This window comes from Poecilia formosa, unplaced genomic scaffold (assembly GCF_000485575.1).
Source record: "Poecilia formosa unplaced genomic scaffold, Poecilia_formosa-5.1.2 Scaffold49, whole genome shotgun sequence".
NCBI classification, from domain to species: domain Eukaryota; kingdom Metazoa; phylum Chordata; class Actinopteri; order Cyprinodontiformes; family Poeciliidae; genus Poecilia; species Poecilia formosa.
In genome coordinates, this window is record NW_006799988.1 from 1,533,836 (window position 1) to 1,552,333 (window position 18,498).

At 41.9% G+C, this 18,498-nt stretch overlaps 3 protein-coding genes across 3 annotated transcripts; 2 read left to right on the plus strand and 1 right to left on the minus strand.

The window, feature by feature from the left end:
• Positions 1–2,727: 2,727 nt before the first annotated feature.
• prmt5 (protein arginine methyltransferase 5) lies at positions 2,728–10,355 on the minus strand. The gene is made up of 16 exons (XM_007552590.2): positions 10,131–10,355; positions 9,718–9,836; positions 7,946–8,031; positions 7,666–7,800; positions 7,450–7,562; positions 7,311–7,360; positions 7,044–7,207; positions 6,795–6,956; positions 6,620–6,697; positions 5,908–5,966; positions 5,057–5,179; positions 4,805–4,980; positions 3,808–4,011; positions 3,554–3,664; positions 3,415–3,479; positions 2,728–3,340 (listed from the first exon to the last, which is right to left on the minus strand). Exons 1-16 carry the CDS (start codon positions 10,256–10,258, stop codon positions 3,188–3,190), a joined length of 1,926 nt encoding a protein of 641 aa, XP_007552652.1. The 5' UTR covers positions 10,259–10,355; the 3' UTR covers positions 2,728–3,187.
• Positions 10,356–10,829: 474 nt separating this feature from the next.
• On the plus strand, positions 10,830–12,217 carry psmb11a (proteasome 20S subunit beta 11a). The gene has a single exon (XM_007552597.2). It carries the CDS (start codon positions 11,123–11,125, stop codon positions 12,149–12,151), a length of 1,029 nt encoding a protein of 342 aa, XP_007552659.1. The 5' UTR covers positions 10,830–11,122; the 3' UTR covers positions 12,152–12,217.
• A 786-nt stretch (positions 12,218–13,003) lies between these two features.
• Positions 13,004–18,373, plus strand: psmb5 (proteasome 20S subunit beta 5). Its single transcript, XM_007552591.2, has 3 exons — positions 13,004–13,303; positions 14,517–14,823; positions 17,710–18,373. The coding sequence occupies exons 1-3, from the start codon at positions 13,019–13,021 to the stop codon at positions 17,991–17,993; spliced, it is 876 nt and encodes a 291-aa protein (XP_007552653.1). The 5' UTR covers positions 13,004–13,018; the 3' UTR covers positions 17,994–18,373.
• The last annotated feature ends 125 nt before the right edge of the window (positions 18,374–18,498 follow it).

Here is an 18,498-nt window from a genome sequence, read left to right on the forward strand (position 1 = left end):
AACTGAAACCATTTATACATTTGTATAGTTGCAGCTGGACGCTTAAAAAGCACATTTCATGATTTTTTTTTTTTTACAACTTCTGCTCTCCATTGTCAAGTTCATATTAATTATATTTTGTTATATGTCTGAAATCAAAAGAAACATAAAAGGAAATACAAATCAATGAAAAGAAAGAGGAAAGAAGAAGTTGAGGGGAAAAAAAGCACCTGAGTGCGGCTTGGACACGTAACAAACCGGCACCCTCTGGTTGAATATAAGAGTGCCTTGTAGTGAGATTAATATTCCTATTATTCAACATAGTGGGATTACCAATAAATGCTAATTTGAAGCACTAAAATTCTGAGAGCATTCAGGTAGGTGCCACAATTTCTGCACGGCTTCAAACAAGCTTGTTGCCTTGACGCCCTAGGTTGACCGCAGCACCAGGTGGGACAAAATAAGTAAGAAGGTTCACGGCAGCTGGTTTGCAGGCAGTTCTGGACTCATATAAAATATGATAAAAACCAGGGGGTGTGCTGTGGTGGCGCAGGGGTTGAGCACCGCCCACATATGGAGGCCTTAGTCCTTGATGCAGCTGTTGCAGGTTTGATTCCCGGCCTTGGCGACCTTTGCTGCATGTCTTCCCCCTTCTCTCAATGCCCACTTTCCTGTCAAATAAAGGCCTCTAGAGCCAAAAAATGTTTTAAAAAAAAGATAAAAAACTATAGACATCATGCATGTCAACACAGTTCTGCAACCTAATGTTTTGTCGAAACATCGTCAAGTTGTGTCACCAAAAACAGGTCCACTGTGTCGGAAAAAGTGACTTTCTTCAAAAGTAGCACTTATTTCTCATGGAAAACATCATATTAATCATGTTTTATTGCAAACTGTTTTAAAAATAAAGTTACATCTGCATTTTGTTTTGACTATGGAATACATTTGATTTTTTTCTTATTTATTTATTTATTTATTTTACACCTGGAACTGCCTAAAGAGGGAGCAAAATATATTTTTGGAAAACACAGGATAGCCACATGACACAAATAAAGAGAAGTCGATTTTTATGTGGTGTGTGACATGAATCGTGGCCAAAGCACAAAGCCGATGAGGAGTAGCGCAAAAAAAAAGAAAAAGAAAAGAAAAACAGTCTGAGAGGCAGCACCAAAAGCTGTTAAGTCCTGAGAGAGGAGCCAGATGGTGCTTGTGTGTTGTTTCCACTTATCAGCCAAGGGAACGGTTGAAAAAACACACAGTTTGTGTAATTATGAGACCACAAACACAAACAGCTGACCAAAACCCATGTAACGAGGCTCACATGGTTGTTAAATGCAGAAGGATAAATATTATTCTCAGTCCTTTTTCAAATCTGCTGAGAACATGAGTATTTATGCGTTTCCGTGCCAACAGCTAATGATGTAACACCCAGAGGACTGCACTCATTTACACCAAGCAACTAAGAGCCGAGCCTTGAAACAGACCCCAAATTGCACATTAAAGCCCAGAAATGAAGGAGGCAGCCAAGCAGCAGTGGATAAAACAGAAGGACACTCGCTGAGTTCAGTTTCTTTTTTTTCTTTTTTTTCTAAGCAGCTGAATCAGCATTTTTAACTTCATAACGTTGAGGAGCTTATATAAAGGACATTTTGTGTGCATATTTAGCAATGAAGAATATAGCCACTCATCTTTCAGCACAGTGCTTCATTTCACATTTTTAACCCCAACTACAGGATCATAAAGACAGAGGAAATATTAATTGAGAAGTCCTCGCTTTCAGTTAATCCATTCATCAAGTTCAGGCATAATTTAGCAGCAGCCAAATCATCTGGTTGATGAGGGATTAGTGTACTTAGAGTAAACACTTATTCTCGCTTTGTGTGTAGTTCGGGCATGAGTGGAAATCTGCAACTCTTCTGTGGCGAGTGTAAATTTCAGAAAGTCTATGGGCATCTGGCTAATTCATAAATTGGCACCTTCTGTTCATATTGTTTGTAGTTTTGTTTGCATGATCTCTGTAGGCTGGGGACGTGTTAATGCATAGAGAAATATGTCCAGCAGACTGTCTTTTCAAACCAAACTTATTGCGTACGATGCTGAATAACTATCAGACTGACCAGTTCTTGGTGTTCGGCTGAGTCTGTTTGTTGAATTAAGCTCTTGGTTCTTCTTTTCTGTTTCTGAATTTTCCGAATCGATTCGATATCGGCTCATACTTTTATCGGTATCGGAGATGGCTTTGCATACTCATAATGTTCAGAGAAAGACAGATTGTTGTGGATAAAGTTAAGGTTTATAGAGAACAAATTATATCACTGAGGAAGAGCAGTTTTTATTGGATTTTGAGAAAACGGAAAATCAAAAGGTGGCCTGGGAAGAGCTGAGGGGTGTGACTCCAGGCTTTTGACTTCCTTCTCCAGGCATTGTCTGTGTGCTTGCGTCTTCTTGCTTTCTTCGGCGTCTTTCACCTTTTTCTTTAACTCATTCTTAATCTTTCTCTTCCAGTTCCATGCTAACTTCCTCTAAATATATCATTGTCCTGTTCAGCTGTTTATCCATGTACTTTAAATCCTTCTTTTGCAGCCAGCAGGGTCTTTTTCTCCTCCAAAGCCTGCCTCTCCTGCTCCAAGTTGCCTCCTGTATTTTTCTTTTTGAACCATATTTCGTCTGTTGAAACCACATTTTTCTTTTCATCAAAAGCTGACGATGTTCCAGTTACAAGCCATACTGAAATAACTGCAAACTGAAAACAGTACAGTGTATTTTTTTATTGAAAATGTTCAAACAACATAGGGACGTATAACAGGTGAGCAGAAAACGGTAACTTTCTCCCCCACACCTCCGGCACTGAAGAGTGTATGGACATTATTCTGACATTTTATGGATCATGTGGAATGTGTCTGATAAGGCATAGGTCCAGTTGGATTGAATGTACATGTGCACAGGAACTGTTTGTAACCTGAACAGTTAGGACTAATGAGAGTTGCTAAAAGTGGATGGCCCTCGGTGAGCTCGGTTGTGTTTACAGGCGACGGCCGATCTACGGGAATCGGTTCATTTATTATTTCTCTACAGACTCAACGTGGGACATCACAAGTCCAAGTTTTACCGTGGATTTATAAAAAGAGGCTCAAACAACCATAAAGTCTTACTAAAAAAAAAAACAACAAACAGGTGGATGTCTGACAGGTGTGCTGACTCTTCATGTTCACAGGCCGATGGTGTAGGAGCGGCCGGCTGGATTGTGGATGGCAGAGCAGGAGGGCTCCGTCACGGCCCATTCGTACCAAACCTTCTTCCCATTGTTGCAGCGCCAGAATCGCACAGCGATGTCGTCGTCTCGGGATATAGAGATGGGTTGCTGTCAGAAAAAGGAAAGGATGTTTACTCCTTAAATCTAACTTTTAAATTTCGACCCGTGTGGAACTGACTCACTTTGAGGGGGAACAGGATGGGAAACCAGGAGAACATTCCAGGTGAATGCGTGTCTGGTTTTATACCTGCAACAAACGAGTTCATGAATTAAACTGCATCAATTGCCGACCATTACTACTTCTTCTTCACTCTAACTTACTAAGTGTGACATCTTTGTAGAGAGTGGTTTCAAAGTAGCCTGCAAAGCCATGGAGCACAGAGTTGCAATCCACAGAGAAGCGAAGACACTGGTACCGGTTATTGTTCATGTCTGAGAAAAAAAAAAAGATAAACATTCATTTTAATAATGTCTTGTGATAATATTCTACAGTCTACAGCAGGGACAAGGTAAGCTAAAATACAACAAGATTGTGTGTTTTGAAATGTTATACAATGACATTGTTAAGTGTCTACCTTTTGTGGGGTGTGTAAAAGTGAAGCAGGGTTTAGGTTCCGCTAGCTGGTGGAAGTTATGGAGTCGCACAACGTATGGTGTCTCAAAATGACACTCTGGGTCCTTGTCGCGTTCCCGGCACCCTCGAACTTCGTTGTACAGCTTGGAGGAAGACAGGGGAGCCAGGTAGGACGTGTAGGAACAGGGGATGCTGACTCCATCGTCTGCATTGAAGAGGAAAGAAAAATGATACACGACGCAACCAAGCGGTGAAGGTAATGAAGCGAGACAAATGCTTCTTCAGGGTTTCACCCACTCAAATTTATTACTGTTTAAGACCACTAAGACCTGGTAAGACTGAAGCTTGTCCAACGTGTTCTAAAACCAGAACACCTTCAACATCAGAGTTTGTGTCGCACCAAATGTTGGATTAGATTAGTGGCAGAAGCAGCACTGGCTTTTTTTCTGGGGATCTTTTGCCACTGCCACATCAAAACTGTGACATTTCTGGAGTCTGTTTGTGGCTCTTGGTAGCAGCTTTTGCTCATCACCCTGGAAAACGGTTCTCTACAGTCTTAACCCCTGTAACACTAAGCTTTTTGACATAATAAGTATAGCATTATACAAGTTAGCATCAGTGGTTCATGAACCAATGATGAGTTGGATGTCATCTGGTGAACTGGTGATAAATTTTAACTTAACCATGATAAGCACAAAAAAGCCAGCTAGCTATCAAGGCTATAGCAGCTAGTTAGCGGCAGAATGTCATTTAGATGTCTACAGGCGACTCAAATTGTTGCCTGATGGAAAAGTCCAGCGGTAAAACAAATTACATTGAATATACGACACTAAACAGCCCTGCCACGACAAAATGTAAGACCTGTGATTAACGCGTTTAAAACCAACTTGTTTTTTTTTTTTTAAATGAATTTAAGACTTTTTAAGGATGCGCAGACATCCAGTTCTTGCACATCCTGGAGAGATGTGGAGGTTTGTAGGAAGCTTCGGTATCAGTACCTTTGAGAAAGTGCTGCGCTCCATCCAAGCACTCGGGTGAGAGCTCGTTGTCGCCGAACGAGCCCAGCAGCTCGCTGACGAGGATATCGGCTTTCTCTGGCGCTTCCCACTCCCGCATGTCACATGACACCACGGTCACCTGGTCGCCCCACTCCTCGAAGCGCCAGTTCTCTAATCTGAACAAAAGAAGCTCTTTAAGTTAAACAGTTACGTCCTTTAAACGTTCCAGAAAAATGAAGCAGCTCTACTCACGTGATTACAGCATTGGGGTTTTTCTCAACAGCATATATTCTCAGCTTTCGGTCTGCCTGTCTGGCAGCACGCAGGGATGCATTGACCAGAGGACCCCTTCCTGCACCCAACACCATCAACACCCTAAACCGACAAAAAAAAAAATTATCAGACACTTCTGGTGCTTCATACACCTTAAAGTGTTTGTGGTACTATTGTGATAATGCCAAAAATTATGAGGGAAAAAAAAATTACTATTTACTTTTTAGGTAACCGTATGGCTGTGAATGCATGGCACAGCATTCATGACATATACTAACAACAAATACTGTTCTTGAAAAACATGTCCATTTGAAACAGGCATCTTCAGGACGCCACTTAAAGAAGTGTGACATAAACTGCACATAGTAACCGCATTTAAACAAAATGTTCAAATTTACTGATCTTTATTGATTCTGTCTTGGAACAAAAAGTGGAGAAAATAGTCTGACTGACATTCTGATGATGCTGACAGATCTTTGAAAACACTTTTCTCCAGAACCAGTGATGCTTACAATCAGCCTGACGTTATTTCAGGTGAATAATTCAGCCAAGTGTACCTTATTGCTAATGAAAGATGCAGATTCTGACTGATATTTATTGTATGAATGTGTATCCGGTTATTTTCTCTTGTTCCATCACATAAAATCCATTGAACTCCAGTGAATTTCTAACATAATGCCTCCCTACGTTTCTTTTTTTTTAACCAAGAGTATTACAGGATGATGGTAATGAAGGGTGGAGGGGAGCATTGACTGAGCTACAAATCATTACCCAGCTCAATTAAGAGTCCTAACTGTAATTTCATACAAATATAAGAACATCTTACTTACTGAACGTTAGTGTCTTTCTGCTCCTCTGGTACTCTGTCCAAAAGACATTTATATACAGCCTGAAAGAAAATTAAGACTATTAGACAAATGTGCCATTCTGCACAAAAAACATTTTAGATACAAGCGTTATGTAGATTCAGTTTAATGTCAATAAATGTTTTCCCTTTCTCACCATGCACATTTTAAAAAGCCTTGCGGGAAAACAAAATTACATGGAATATAAGATCATGTAGTCCTGTCAAAACAAGATTCAAGACCTGTGATCAACGTATTTGAGGCTAACTTACTTTTTTTTAAAAATGAGTTTAAAGTGTTTTAAGGCCTTAACTTTAGATACATGAATGTAAGGATGTGCAGCCAACATGTGACTGTGACTGCATGGCACAGCAGTCAAACCTCATTCTTGAAAAATATTTCCATTTACAATATACTTAAGATTCATATCACTAAATGCTCTCTGTAACTGCTTTTAAGTGTGTTTTCAAATTTACCGATATTTATTGATGTTCTCATGGAACAAGGAGTGGAGAAAATGTGAAAAATATTCCCAATCACTGTTAATTTTTTATTCCAATTACCATCGACAACTGCAATTTATTGAGAAAATAAATCAAAATTCTTGTCATGACAAGAATTTTTCACAATAAATTAACCATGATAAATGCCCACAGCCTCCTTAAAAATACAAAACAACATTCGTCCACTGGCTCACCTGTTGGTACTGAGAATATTTAATGGGATCCTTCTCAAATACTTCATATGTCTGAGACTCCAGGTTGTCCATGAGGGGCTAAATGAAGGACAAAAAACAAGAAATCAACTTCGCTGCGAGTCAAAAAGCTGATTAAAGAAAATAAAAGAAGTGAGGACAGTGTGGAGGTGTTGACCTGTAGAGGTGACTGCAGGTAGTCTTCGTAGCCTTTGGCAAACAGCTCATAGGTGTTAGGCGCAGGCCTGTTCTGGTTGAGGTATTCCAGGTATTGCAGGTAGGACCTGAAGTCCTTCTCAGTGTGCCGATTGGCGCCTGTGAAGATAAATTGAGCCTCCAACTGGAAAGGCAAGAGTGTGTTTTTGTTAAAAAGGAAACTATGAAATTTGGATAATCAACCAAACCGCTGGGAGCTTTGATGTCGGACCTTAAAAAGCCGGAAGATTATCCTCTGATGGGCTTTAGACAAAACAGGGAAGCCTTTCTTATTAGTTAGGAAGATGCTAGTGGGAACCACGGCTGCTTTGATCGGCTCTCCGAGCCACTTATCGATCACAGCGTCTGACGGCATGTCGGCTCCCACTTCAATCGCTGCAGGAATAGAAAACGAGCACATTCTCAGTAGGGGGGAAAAGAAAAGGGTCTGAAGTACTTGTAATGCTTTAATTTGCTGCGTGGCAGCAAGTTCTCTCACCGAGACAGATCCTCTTGTTGTAATCACAGAGGGTTCTGAATGAGTGCCACCTGAAAAAACAAAGATTGATAAAGAAACTGAGCCGCAGTTTTCATTTAATTCAGCGCTCCTGCTGATGAGGGGGCAGAATAAAGCTAACCAGCTCCAGGTTTTCTCATCCGCGCTCGTCTCGTCTAAGCAAGCGGTCGGCTCGTTCTCGATCAGGTCATCCCGCATGTCTTCTGGGGCCACCAACGGGACACGGATCCAGAACTAACCAACAGAAAGAGGAGCTGGGGTTAAAGCCAGGACTGCAGCAGGGATGCGTCAAATCCAATTGCAGGCTTCCGCCGGATGCCCCGATGCTGTGTCTCACGTTTGAGGTGTGGTGTCCAGTGTGGATGTGGTTTAGCAGCATTCGGGCTAGATTGGCATTATTGGGGCCCTTCAAAGGGATCATGAAGACAGGCAGACCCAGGTAGGCTGAGAAGTTCAGTTCCTGTGCAAGAGCCTGGAGAGAAACGCAGAAAAACAAAAAAAGATGAGAGGAGAAAGTGACGACAGATGCAAACAGAGAGGAGCTCTGATGAGACAAAGGAACTGCCAGCCTCACAGCATGCAAAGGAAGTGAGAAATGTTCAGACTAAGGAACGTACAGCTTCCGAGTTCCTCCGCTCCGTCTCTAATTCTGAATCCGCGTCGACCCATTGGGAGAGCTTCCCGACAATCAGAGTATTCCAGTCTACAAAAAGACAGAGAACAGCCAACTTATTGTTTAAAAAAAAAAAAAAAAAAAAAAAACATGCCAGGTCACCCCAGTTTTATCTGCATTAACTTTTGTGTTAAATGTTAAATTATCAGTGGCTCTCTCATTCTAGATAGCCTGATTTATTGATTTGGTCATTTACAACCTTTACATACACAAGTAAAAATAAAAAACACAATGCTTAGACCTGTCGCAGTAAACAACAAATCAATTAATCGCTTCATCGTTTTCCTCTCTCTTTTTCTACCAAAAACTGGATGACAAAAGTCTTCAGTCTGCTAAATTGGTCTCAACTAGCCCTTATTTTGAAAGACAATTTTATTTGCGGAGACTTCATAATTCATTTTACTTCTGGTTTCTCTTGTTTTGTTTTGGATATTTTTAATGTCTTCCTGTTTCAGTGTTAAATGTCTGTTAGAATTTAAAGTTTTTTAATCTTCGGAAATGTGTTCATGCATTATCGTGCAATGACTGTTACATTACTTGGAAATGGTCTCAAAACAACAACGTTATCATTTGTCGCAATAACTTCTGGGGCAATTCATTGTCCAGCAAAATTTTGTTATCTGACAAACTATGCTGAAACATACAAAAAACAGAAAATTAGCAAGACAAAACTAGGAATTTAAATATTTAGATTCCTGTGAGTGGCAAGAACAGAAAGTGTGGAACAAAAAAAGTCTAGATGGAAGAATAACTTTATAGATTTGGTTTCTGATACAATGTCACACTAACGGGTCAAGCTATAACGGGTCACTAACGTGTTATGGAGAATGTACGTGTACAGTGCGTATTAGCAGACACTAACGCCACTTTGATAGGAAACCGGGATGTATTTGGCTTCATTATTCGTCGAAACACAGAAATATCACACCAAGGTATCCGACTCTCTGATTTATGATCACAGTATTTGTGTTCCTAGACCTACAAGATTAATGAAAATGAATTATTCTACAAAGTTACCTTCTTTATTTGGATGTAGGTCTGTTTTATTTTAAATCAGCAGTTTACAATGAAACTGAAAGCAGTGCAAGTTCAATCTGATTTCACAGCTGTTTACAATAGTCAAGTCAAAATTACGAGCAATTTTAAGAAGATGTATCGACTAAAGCGGAGCACGTACATGTTGAGAAATAGACGTAAATCAATTTCTTTTAAAAAAGCGTATGCATGGCTTTTTAACTAGTTTTAGAAATATCAATTATTGATATTAGGTTAGGTTTTAGGGCAAACAGGGGATTTTTGTCCAAAAGTTAAATAGAAAATAGTTGCTAGAATTCATGTTTAACTCAGTTTGAGCATAACTAGGTCATAAAATTAGATACTTTGATGCCTTTAGTTTTGCATAGTGAACATTTTCATGTTCATGACTAATGTTAAGCTGTTTTACATGATCTAATATTAATAGCATTAAAAGTATTAGTCAACATGAAATGCATACTATACAGTTCTTTGAAAAAGAGCGGAAAAACCTTGAAACTCAACTTAATTTCCTAATCAGCATTAGATTTGCTTTTTACTGGACACGGTTAAACATTACTCAGTTCAAACTTTAAATAAGAAATCTGAGGAATTCCCTAGAGTACGAAAATGGCCTGTTATATTTTTAACTGTAAATGAAGAAAGTACATCTCCTAGCTTTGCTGTGGTATACAGACTAACCTCGTCCACAAAGCAGCAGGTCTGAACGGGTCTGGGCCCCGGGTCTGGACTTAGCGGGCTCCAACTCAGACTCTCTCTTGAACCTCGGATGGAACAGGGGCATGCACAGGAAGTCAAACCTGAGGAGGAAAATGAACCTTAAATAACACCGACATGCTTAAAATAGAAGCCCGGAGAAAAGCGAAAGGCACTTAATAGAATACGTTTTAAAAAGGCGAGGAAATATTGAGCACAACAGCCCACGCTGCTGCTATAAACACTTCAGAGGATCATCAAGCATCGTTGTAATGAGGGCACGTGCTGAGAACTCGCCGGCTAGCTTAGCCAGCATCCCGCTCTCACACAAAAAATAACAAGGCGAGACGTATTATTACGGCTGAAAACTGACACGCAGAGTCAAACACTCTCCTCACCCGAGTTTGGCGACCGCAGCTAGCGTGTCAGCTATCTCTGGCACGCAATTCAAATCTCTCCCACAGGACACTCTGCTCCCCGTACTAACAGACGCCATGGCTTCTATCCGACTGAATGGGGGGACCATCTTGCCCCGTCGCTAGGGAAACTGGCGCCATTTTGGATCCAAAAGGACGTGGAAAAGTATCGAATGTGAAGGCATTCAGAGCCAAAATGGCTCCGCAAGGACGCCGGTTGCATATCCCGTAAATTACCGCGATAATTATCCAGTGCCAGGATTCCACCCCTCCCCCCCATTTCCATTAATTCAGTGACATAAATAAAATAAAAATAAAATAAAATTAATTAATTAATGAAACCATACATATGAAAAAAGTTTTTGATAAATGTCAAGGGAAAAGTGAAAACTCTAATTTAACTAGTTAACAATATCCTAATATAGAATTATGATTTTAAAAAGCTCTCTATATTTTTAGTCTTAATACACGAAAAGTTAATCATAATACAAAAAGAGCTAAACCAAAAAAATAAATAAATAAAAATCAAAGCTTTTATCTGCTGAATGAAAGCAAAATAAAAAGTGTAACTGTTTCATAACTAGATAACCCACTCACCACACACACACATCTACACAATCACACTCTCTTCTCAGAATGAAAGCTTTGCAGAAAGAGGCTTCACTGCATATCAAATTCACAGCAAGAAGAGTGAAACATTGCTTACAGATATGTTTGTGCGTGTGTGCGGTGCAAGCTGCAACATTTGTTAGAGCTATAAAAGGATAAAAGGGCACCCTTAGGAGCAGATGAAAAAGTGGACTTCCTGGGAATGATTCTTCATCAGAACCCTAGCTGTGGTTGGAAAACATATGGCTTTGTCTGATTATTGCTTGGTTTTCTTGTGGACTACCGATCTTCTATGTTAACTGAAAGGATCTACAGATTATGTGATCAACCCAGCAATTCATAGCTTGTTTTTTTTTAATACTAATATGGCTCTGGAAGATATTTGTTGCTTCAAAGACAAGCCTGCGCAGCAACTGTTTCCTTTTCCAGCTTTGGAGACAGATTACCACAACCTTGAGTTGGAAAGACTGAAGACATCTCAGACAAACTGTGGGGATCCACAGCACATTTTCATGCCACCTTTCCCACAAGCCACCCCATTCATCAGCAGACGCACGTCTCGTTTCGGACCGCCAAACCATGTGCTGACCGTGCAAAGGCCTTTCTCTCTGTCTCATGGAACAACAACCTTGGGTTTTATTTTCCAAGGTGGTGTAATTGCAGCAGCAGACACACGTGCCAGTGCGGGTGGCCTTGTTGCATGTCCGGCTGTACACAAGATCACCCCTATTCACTCCCATTTAGTGGTCACCTCCTCAGGCAGCGGTGCAGACTGCATGCTTTGGGAACGCATCCTGATCAGAGAGATCAGACTGTATGAGCTGCGGCATAAGCGTCGACTTTCCATAAGAGCTTCTGCCAAGCTTCTTTCCTGTATGTTGCATCCATTTAAAGGGACTGATGTGTGTGTGGCACTCACTCTGTGTGGTTGGGAAAAGGAAGAAGGGAGCACTGGGCTGGTTCACAACTTTGGCAACCAATCTTTTGTGACTGATGTAAGCTCTTCAGGCAGTGTCGGCAACACTTCAGCAGCAGATCCGCTATCCCCAACCAGTGGCCCACGGGTTATCTACGTGTGCAGCGATGGCGCCCGACTGCAAGGAGATATCATCTCTGTTGGATCAGGGTCTCCTTATGCTTATGGAGTCCTGGATGGGGGTCTGAGTTGGAGTTTGAGTAAAGAAGAAGCCATCTCCTTGGCAAGAGAAGCCGTTTTCAGAGCCACTCACAGGGATGCCTACACTGGAAACAATGTGGATCTTTTTCACATCGATGCCCAGGGCTGGATCCAAAGACCAAGGGAGGACCTGAAAGAAGAATATTACAGAGAGTTGGAGAGGAGGTCCAAACGCAGAAGAGAAAAGAAAAAGAGAGATACAATAGAAAGCAGTTAGAGCAAACAAGGGAACTGTGTTGGGCTTTGGAGAAAAAAATTATGCACCTAGGCTGATCAAAAAGTAGTTATAAGTTGTGGTAAACCTCTTCTAGTTTTTAAGGGTACTTTATGAAGCTTATAATGTTTATCCAACCTTTAAGGAATATTCCCTAAAGTTAAATTCCCTAAATGTTACATCAGGAAAATGGTAGCGAACATTCAAGGAATTTTTGAACCCATTGTAAGGGTATTCTAGAGGTAACATAATCAAAGTTGTAGATAAACTTCAATGAACCTCTATAGAACGTTACCGATTTTCTAGAAAGAGTTCAAAACAACTTTTATTTACCTTTTGGGGATTGTCCTCTGAACATTGTTGGAACATTGTGAAAGTTGCATGTATTGTTCAAAGACTCTTTATGAAATTTCCCTGAAAGTTCTTTAAAGGGTACATAACTAAAATACTATTCAATCTTCTGGATAACATTGTAAATTAAACATATTTTTCTTTGAACTTGTAGAGAACATGTCAATTCCTAAATGTCACACTATTAATGGAGAGAATCTCCTGGTAACCTGCTCTCCATGTTCTCTGAAGAATAGAAAAATATATAACCTTCTGAGTATGTTCCTCCAAGTAAACTTCAGGGAATGTTCAAAAATGATAACCAAAAGTTCATACCGTTTTGGAAATCTTCCCTCAAGTTCTGGCAAGGTTGGTGTTTTTTGGGGCACGTCCTTCAACAAGCCATTAAATTATTTGGAAGTTAGTCTACACAAAATAAGGTTCGAAAGCCTCGCTTTGTTTTTCTTTGTTTGGCCGTGACATATTTTTGACTTTTTCAGTCATTCACCACACAGGGGCGCTGTGCAATTTTTTGCAGCCATGAAGAATAAATCTTCCTGCTCTTGCCGGAAGTTGCTTGCTCATCGCACTCTTTCAAAGATGGCTCTTGCTAGTGTGTTAAGTAGTGATTGTCCGGATTTTTCGTCTGATTATCGGCAGCCATTCGCTTTCGGCTGCGGTTCCGGACAGAACGAAGGAGAATCTGAAGCTGGACCGGGAGAAAGTCTCAGTTTTTGCGTTAAGAACTCGCTGCTCGCTGGGGATGAAGATGGCGTTGAGAGGAAAATAGAGTTTCTGCACGGAACAACCACATTAGCGTTTAAAGTAAGTGCAGTTATCGTTTGTTGTTGGTAGACGTTGTCATTAGAGTCATACTAATTGGATATGTTTCCTAAAGGACATTTATATTTGTTTTAAATCATACGCTACGGTTCATATCAGACAATGACCCAAACGTTAGCTTGGTGCCGCTAGCTCGGCTAAAAACTGCTTTCTCATGGCAGAGAAACGGACTTGGTTTACTGCTGAATATTATCAAAACAGAACACCGTCAGTTCCATACGTAACTTTACCAACCTTTTTACCTCTACGAGTAGACATTAATCTGTACATCGTTTTGTTCCCATATTGTAATTTTTAATTAATGATATTACATCTTCAAATAAACTAGAGCTTCATAGTTGGGTCCTGCACCCTGTGTTGATGTTTATGGCAATAAGAAAGCAGACAGTGAATGTCTCAAATCTCTAACCTGTGTTGTTATTCTGTTATGACAGCTATGTGACATGTTTCTTCTTAAAAAAAAAAAATAAAATAATAATGTCAAGAGGACTTGTCATCATTCTGTATAGGTGGCTGCAATCCAAATAATAAATAAAAATTAAAATGGATAACTAAATATAATAGATAAATAAAAATTAAACACTATTATATAATGATCTTGTAGAGTAATATTCATTTCTTGCAAGTAAATACAGGTTCATGGCACCAGTCAGCATTATGAATTGAATTGAGTTCTGTTATTGTAAAACTTTGCTTCAAACTCAGGACAGGTTCCAAACTCCTATAATTTGATGTTTTTATGTAGACAAAGACATAAAAGTAATCCATCTTATGCCGAAGCAGAAGATGGATTGCACCCATGGGGAGTTGGATCATTTTCTCTCCTTAAAAATAATTAAAATTGTAGTTTCCAGTTTTTTCTGACAGTTGTACTATGAAAGTAGATGAATAGCATCAACATATTTTATTTTTTTTCCCCGTTACTCTGAAAAATAGAGATTAGCAATGATATAGTTTTGAAAATGCTCCTTTGTTGGACTTTATTAGTAAACATAAATAGATTCAAGATTAGTAGCTGGAAATTACAGAGAAAAAGAACCATGTTTTACATTTACCTGATACGTGTTGTTTTCACAATAATTGTTTAAACAACGTTGCCATACCTACATTTGTATTTTGTTGATTCCTGTGTTATAACACTTGATTAGTTACCGAATGGAGCATAACACGGGTCTTCTCGCCTTGTTTCCTTCAGTTCCAGCATGGCGTCATCGTGGCGGTGGACTCTCGGGCCACGGCGGGCTCCTACATCGCCTCGCAGACGGTGAAGAAGGTGATCGAGATCAACCCTTACCTCCTGGGGACCATGGCCGGAGGCGCCGCAGACTGCAGCTTCTGGGAGCGCCTGCTCGCCCGCCAGTGCCGCATCTACGAGCTGCGCAACAAAGAGCGCATCTCTGTGGCAGCCGCCTCGAAGCTGCTGGCCAACATGGTGTACCAGTACAAAGGCATGGGACTCAGCATGGGCACCATGGTGTGCGGCTGGGACAAGAGAGGACCTGGTAAGTGCAACAAGTGCATTGAACATGTGGCTTTTTTATAAAAGAAAATAATAAAATTACTAGAAGTACATTTTAGTTTAGTTTTCTTTACCTTTTATAATAAAATATATAAAGTACATCTTTTTAAAGTCATTGTTTGCAGCTCAAAGCAAGTTTTATTTTATAGCTGCAGGAGCAAAAGTGGCTCCTTAAATAGGAAAAGGACTGCTGGTGTAGACTCTGCAAACCTGGTGGAGATGTACCCAAGAAAACTTGGTGTTGCAAAAAAAGTTGTGCAAAGTATTTTTTCAGGGAGCTAAAAACAAATGCATGTCACACTTTTTAATTGTTTTTTATTGTTATTATTATGAAAAAGAGAAAACCATACGTCATTTTTCTTTCTCCTTTGTATTTATGCACGACTGTGTGTTGGCATGGCTGTAGATGGGAAGCGTTTTTTTCTCAGGGGGTTTAAAAATGTGCAGTTCCTTTTCCTGACCAGTAGATGGTGCTGCAGCGCCTCTTTTCCTCTCCCCTTGTTGATAATGTCACACTATGCATTTTGGATGCCACACGCTGCAAGGCTCTACATCAGAAGGTGTGTTTAAAGAGGCCACCACAGTGACACAGTAATGGGAAATCAATGATCCCGGGACTGTGGGCTAGTGGGAGCGCCGCCGGATGATGGGCGGCGGGGGTCTCTGCTCGGACACTCCGGGTCACGCGTATAAATGCCACGACATGGAACGGCGATCAATGCCAGCTTTATCTTGTACGGCTTCAGGCTGACGCCGACAGACGCGCCGGACACACGCCTAATCCCCAGCAATCAATTGAGGAAACAAGGATCCTGTTATGAGTTCAACAGGTCAAGCAATGTAAATATGTCCGCTCTCAGCGCCTTCGTGACTGAGCGGAGAGGTAAATGTCAGGGAAATTAAATCAATCACTATAAGGTAAGAAAGCTCATTAAGGCGACTACAACCACGTCAAGTGCACTTTATTCCCCTCAGATGAAGTGTCTTAAGCTGCATGCTAAATAAATGGAATAAAAGCCGCGCTAAGGAGCCTGACAAATGCTGCTCCATGTAATAACATTACATATTATGACACTTTGTAATCAGCGTACAGTTAACGGCTTTTATTTCAACGGAGAAAAAAAAAGTGACGGGCGTAATGTACAGACTCCTTTCAAAGACAGGACAGGCTTGTAATAGGGTCGCATATGAATAATCGGGCCTCATTAGGGAAAAGAAGGGTACCGTGTGATCGGAAGCCTCGTCAGACGACCCGTGTGGCAGATGGGTTTTTTACCGCCACTCCCAAGATGGTGATGTAACGACTTAGTTTTTTTTTTTTTTTTGTCCCTACTCACTTTTTAAACGAATTCAAGGACCGACCCAGTGGATGGCAGTCGTCCACGGACCACGCTGCGCTCATCACCTACATCTAAATACTGTTATTCCAGCCAGCTGCACAGCCTGCTGCTTAAAAAGGGACTCCTTAAGCACCTGTCAGCCGGTTGATAAAGTAGAAGAAGTCTCCGTCGGCCGGCGCGGCCTCACCGTGCGGACTGCGTTTCCGCTGCCTCCACTCACCGTTTCTGTCACGAGCGCGCACAGCGGCTGAGTCAGAGTTGGAGGGGGCAGAGACTATGAAGAGTAGCCACATTGGCTCCACAAAGGCCCCAGGTGTGCGCTCCTATACCGTTTCTATACTTGGACCTCTTAAAGAGTCCTCAACCCTCCCCACTACCCCTTCCATCAAGCATGCCACTCGACAAAAGAGGGCCGCCTTTACAGCTCCCTTTCCCTGCCTATTATGTTTTTAACGAGTCCCTCGCAGTTTCCAAGTGGAACAGGCAGGTCTTGGAATGGCAAATTACCCCCGTGCGCACGCAGGCGCTGGATGATTATCATGGCAATCTAACGACAGGCTCAGGAAGCTGCAATTTGCCAGCTGAAACCAATACTAAGATTCTTTTTCTTTCTTTCTTCTTTCCTTTTTTTTTTTTTTTTTTTTCCCTGAAAGCAAGTGGCTCTCGAGCTTTAATAGACTGTCACTAGTTAAGCTGAGAATCAGAGAGCGGGGTTGATCTGCATGCGTTCCCGGATTGGTTTTCACAGGTTTCGGCTCTGTAAAAGCGTTCTGAGAGAAAAAAAAAAAGAAAAAAAAAGAAATCCATGCCTTTTCGCAGGCTGGCTTCTTTTCACCGCTCGTGGGCGAACTCGCAGGCTGGTGCTCGTCACTCTGGAGCCGGGCCCGTGGGGAGCGTGTGTCACGGCTCAGAACAAAATGTTGTGCATGTGTCCGTGATGCGTGGCGTGGAGCGAACTGTCCCTCACATGTCCGTCAAAGCGTTGCAGAAGTTGCGTCGCTCGAGGGCTTACAGCAGGGCGGGTTGACGAGCTCACGGCCCCAAACTCCGTGTAGATGGCTGCGAATGTGCCCGTCTGATATCCACGGGATGTGAGCACGCTGTAGTGTTGTTTTTTTCATTTTCTCGTCCTCCACGATGAGGCGTGAGCCGCAGTTACCTGGACAACTCAGGTTATGGGTCGATAGTTAATTTTTGGCCTGTTTGCAGAGAATCAATAAGAACCAGAGAAGGGGACCTTTGGGCAGACGGCGTTATGGGGCCGCGCCTCGTCAGCAGGTTCCATGGTCGGCTTCATTTTACTTGAAGAGGATGCAGCTGTTCATATCTGCCAGCCCTCGCTTCACTTGGAGGGCTTGCAGCTGCTCTTATTTTCTCTCTGGAGGATGTGTATGTATGTGTGTGTGGTGCGTTTACAGACTTGTGTGTTTTGTGCTACATCATTTTAGCAACACCTGAATCGGGAGAAGCAACTCCCGCGACGCCACCTCCTCACCTTCCCGACCTACCTTTTTGCCCTCTCTCTTTAGGGCTGTACTACGTCGACTCGGAGGGCAATCGGGTGTGCGGCGACCTGTTCGCGGTGGGCTCGGGCTCCATGTACGCCTACGGCGTAATGGACAGCGGCCTGCGGCACAGCCTGAGCGTGGAGGAGGCCTGTGAGCTGGGCCGCCGCGCCATCTACCAGGCGACATACCGTGACGCCTACAGCGGAGGGCAGGTCAACTTGTACCACGTCCACAGCAAAGGTTGGACACGGGTCTCCCAGACCGACGTGCTGACGCTGCACCAGCAGTACAAAGAGCAAGCGTAACTGATGGGGAAGAAGGAAGTTGAGAGGAGTGGTTGGAGACGGGGGAGGGGGGAGGAAGAAAAAGTTTTCCAAATCCCAATCTTTAAAAATGTTCTGAAAGGTTAACACAATAAAAAGGACTCAGTTACTCATCACCTTCCAGTTTCATCACTTCTGTTACTCGTTGCTAGCTTCATATTGTACATGTTAACAATGCCGGTAAGCTCCACTCACCTTGTACAGAGGGATAATTTGAGGGGCTGCAGAGAGGGCGCCGATGATTCATACAAGCTTAACTCGGTGTGGGAGTAGTGTGGTGCTCACCTGGTGTACCGTTCATTTCAGATCCTACCCTTGAAAACTAAAATGTCTTCTACAATAAAGCCTGTGTTCTTTCTCAAGATCGTGCCTCTGCTGTTTCTGTTCAACTTTGGGTCGAAGGATGTACAGATGAAAAACAATAAAAAAACCTGTGGATCACAGATCAATCAGCGTTTTGGTAGGATTTTCACAGATTTATTTCTTA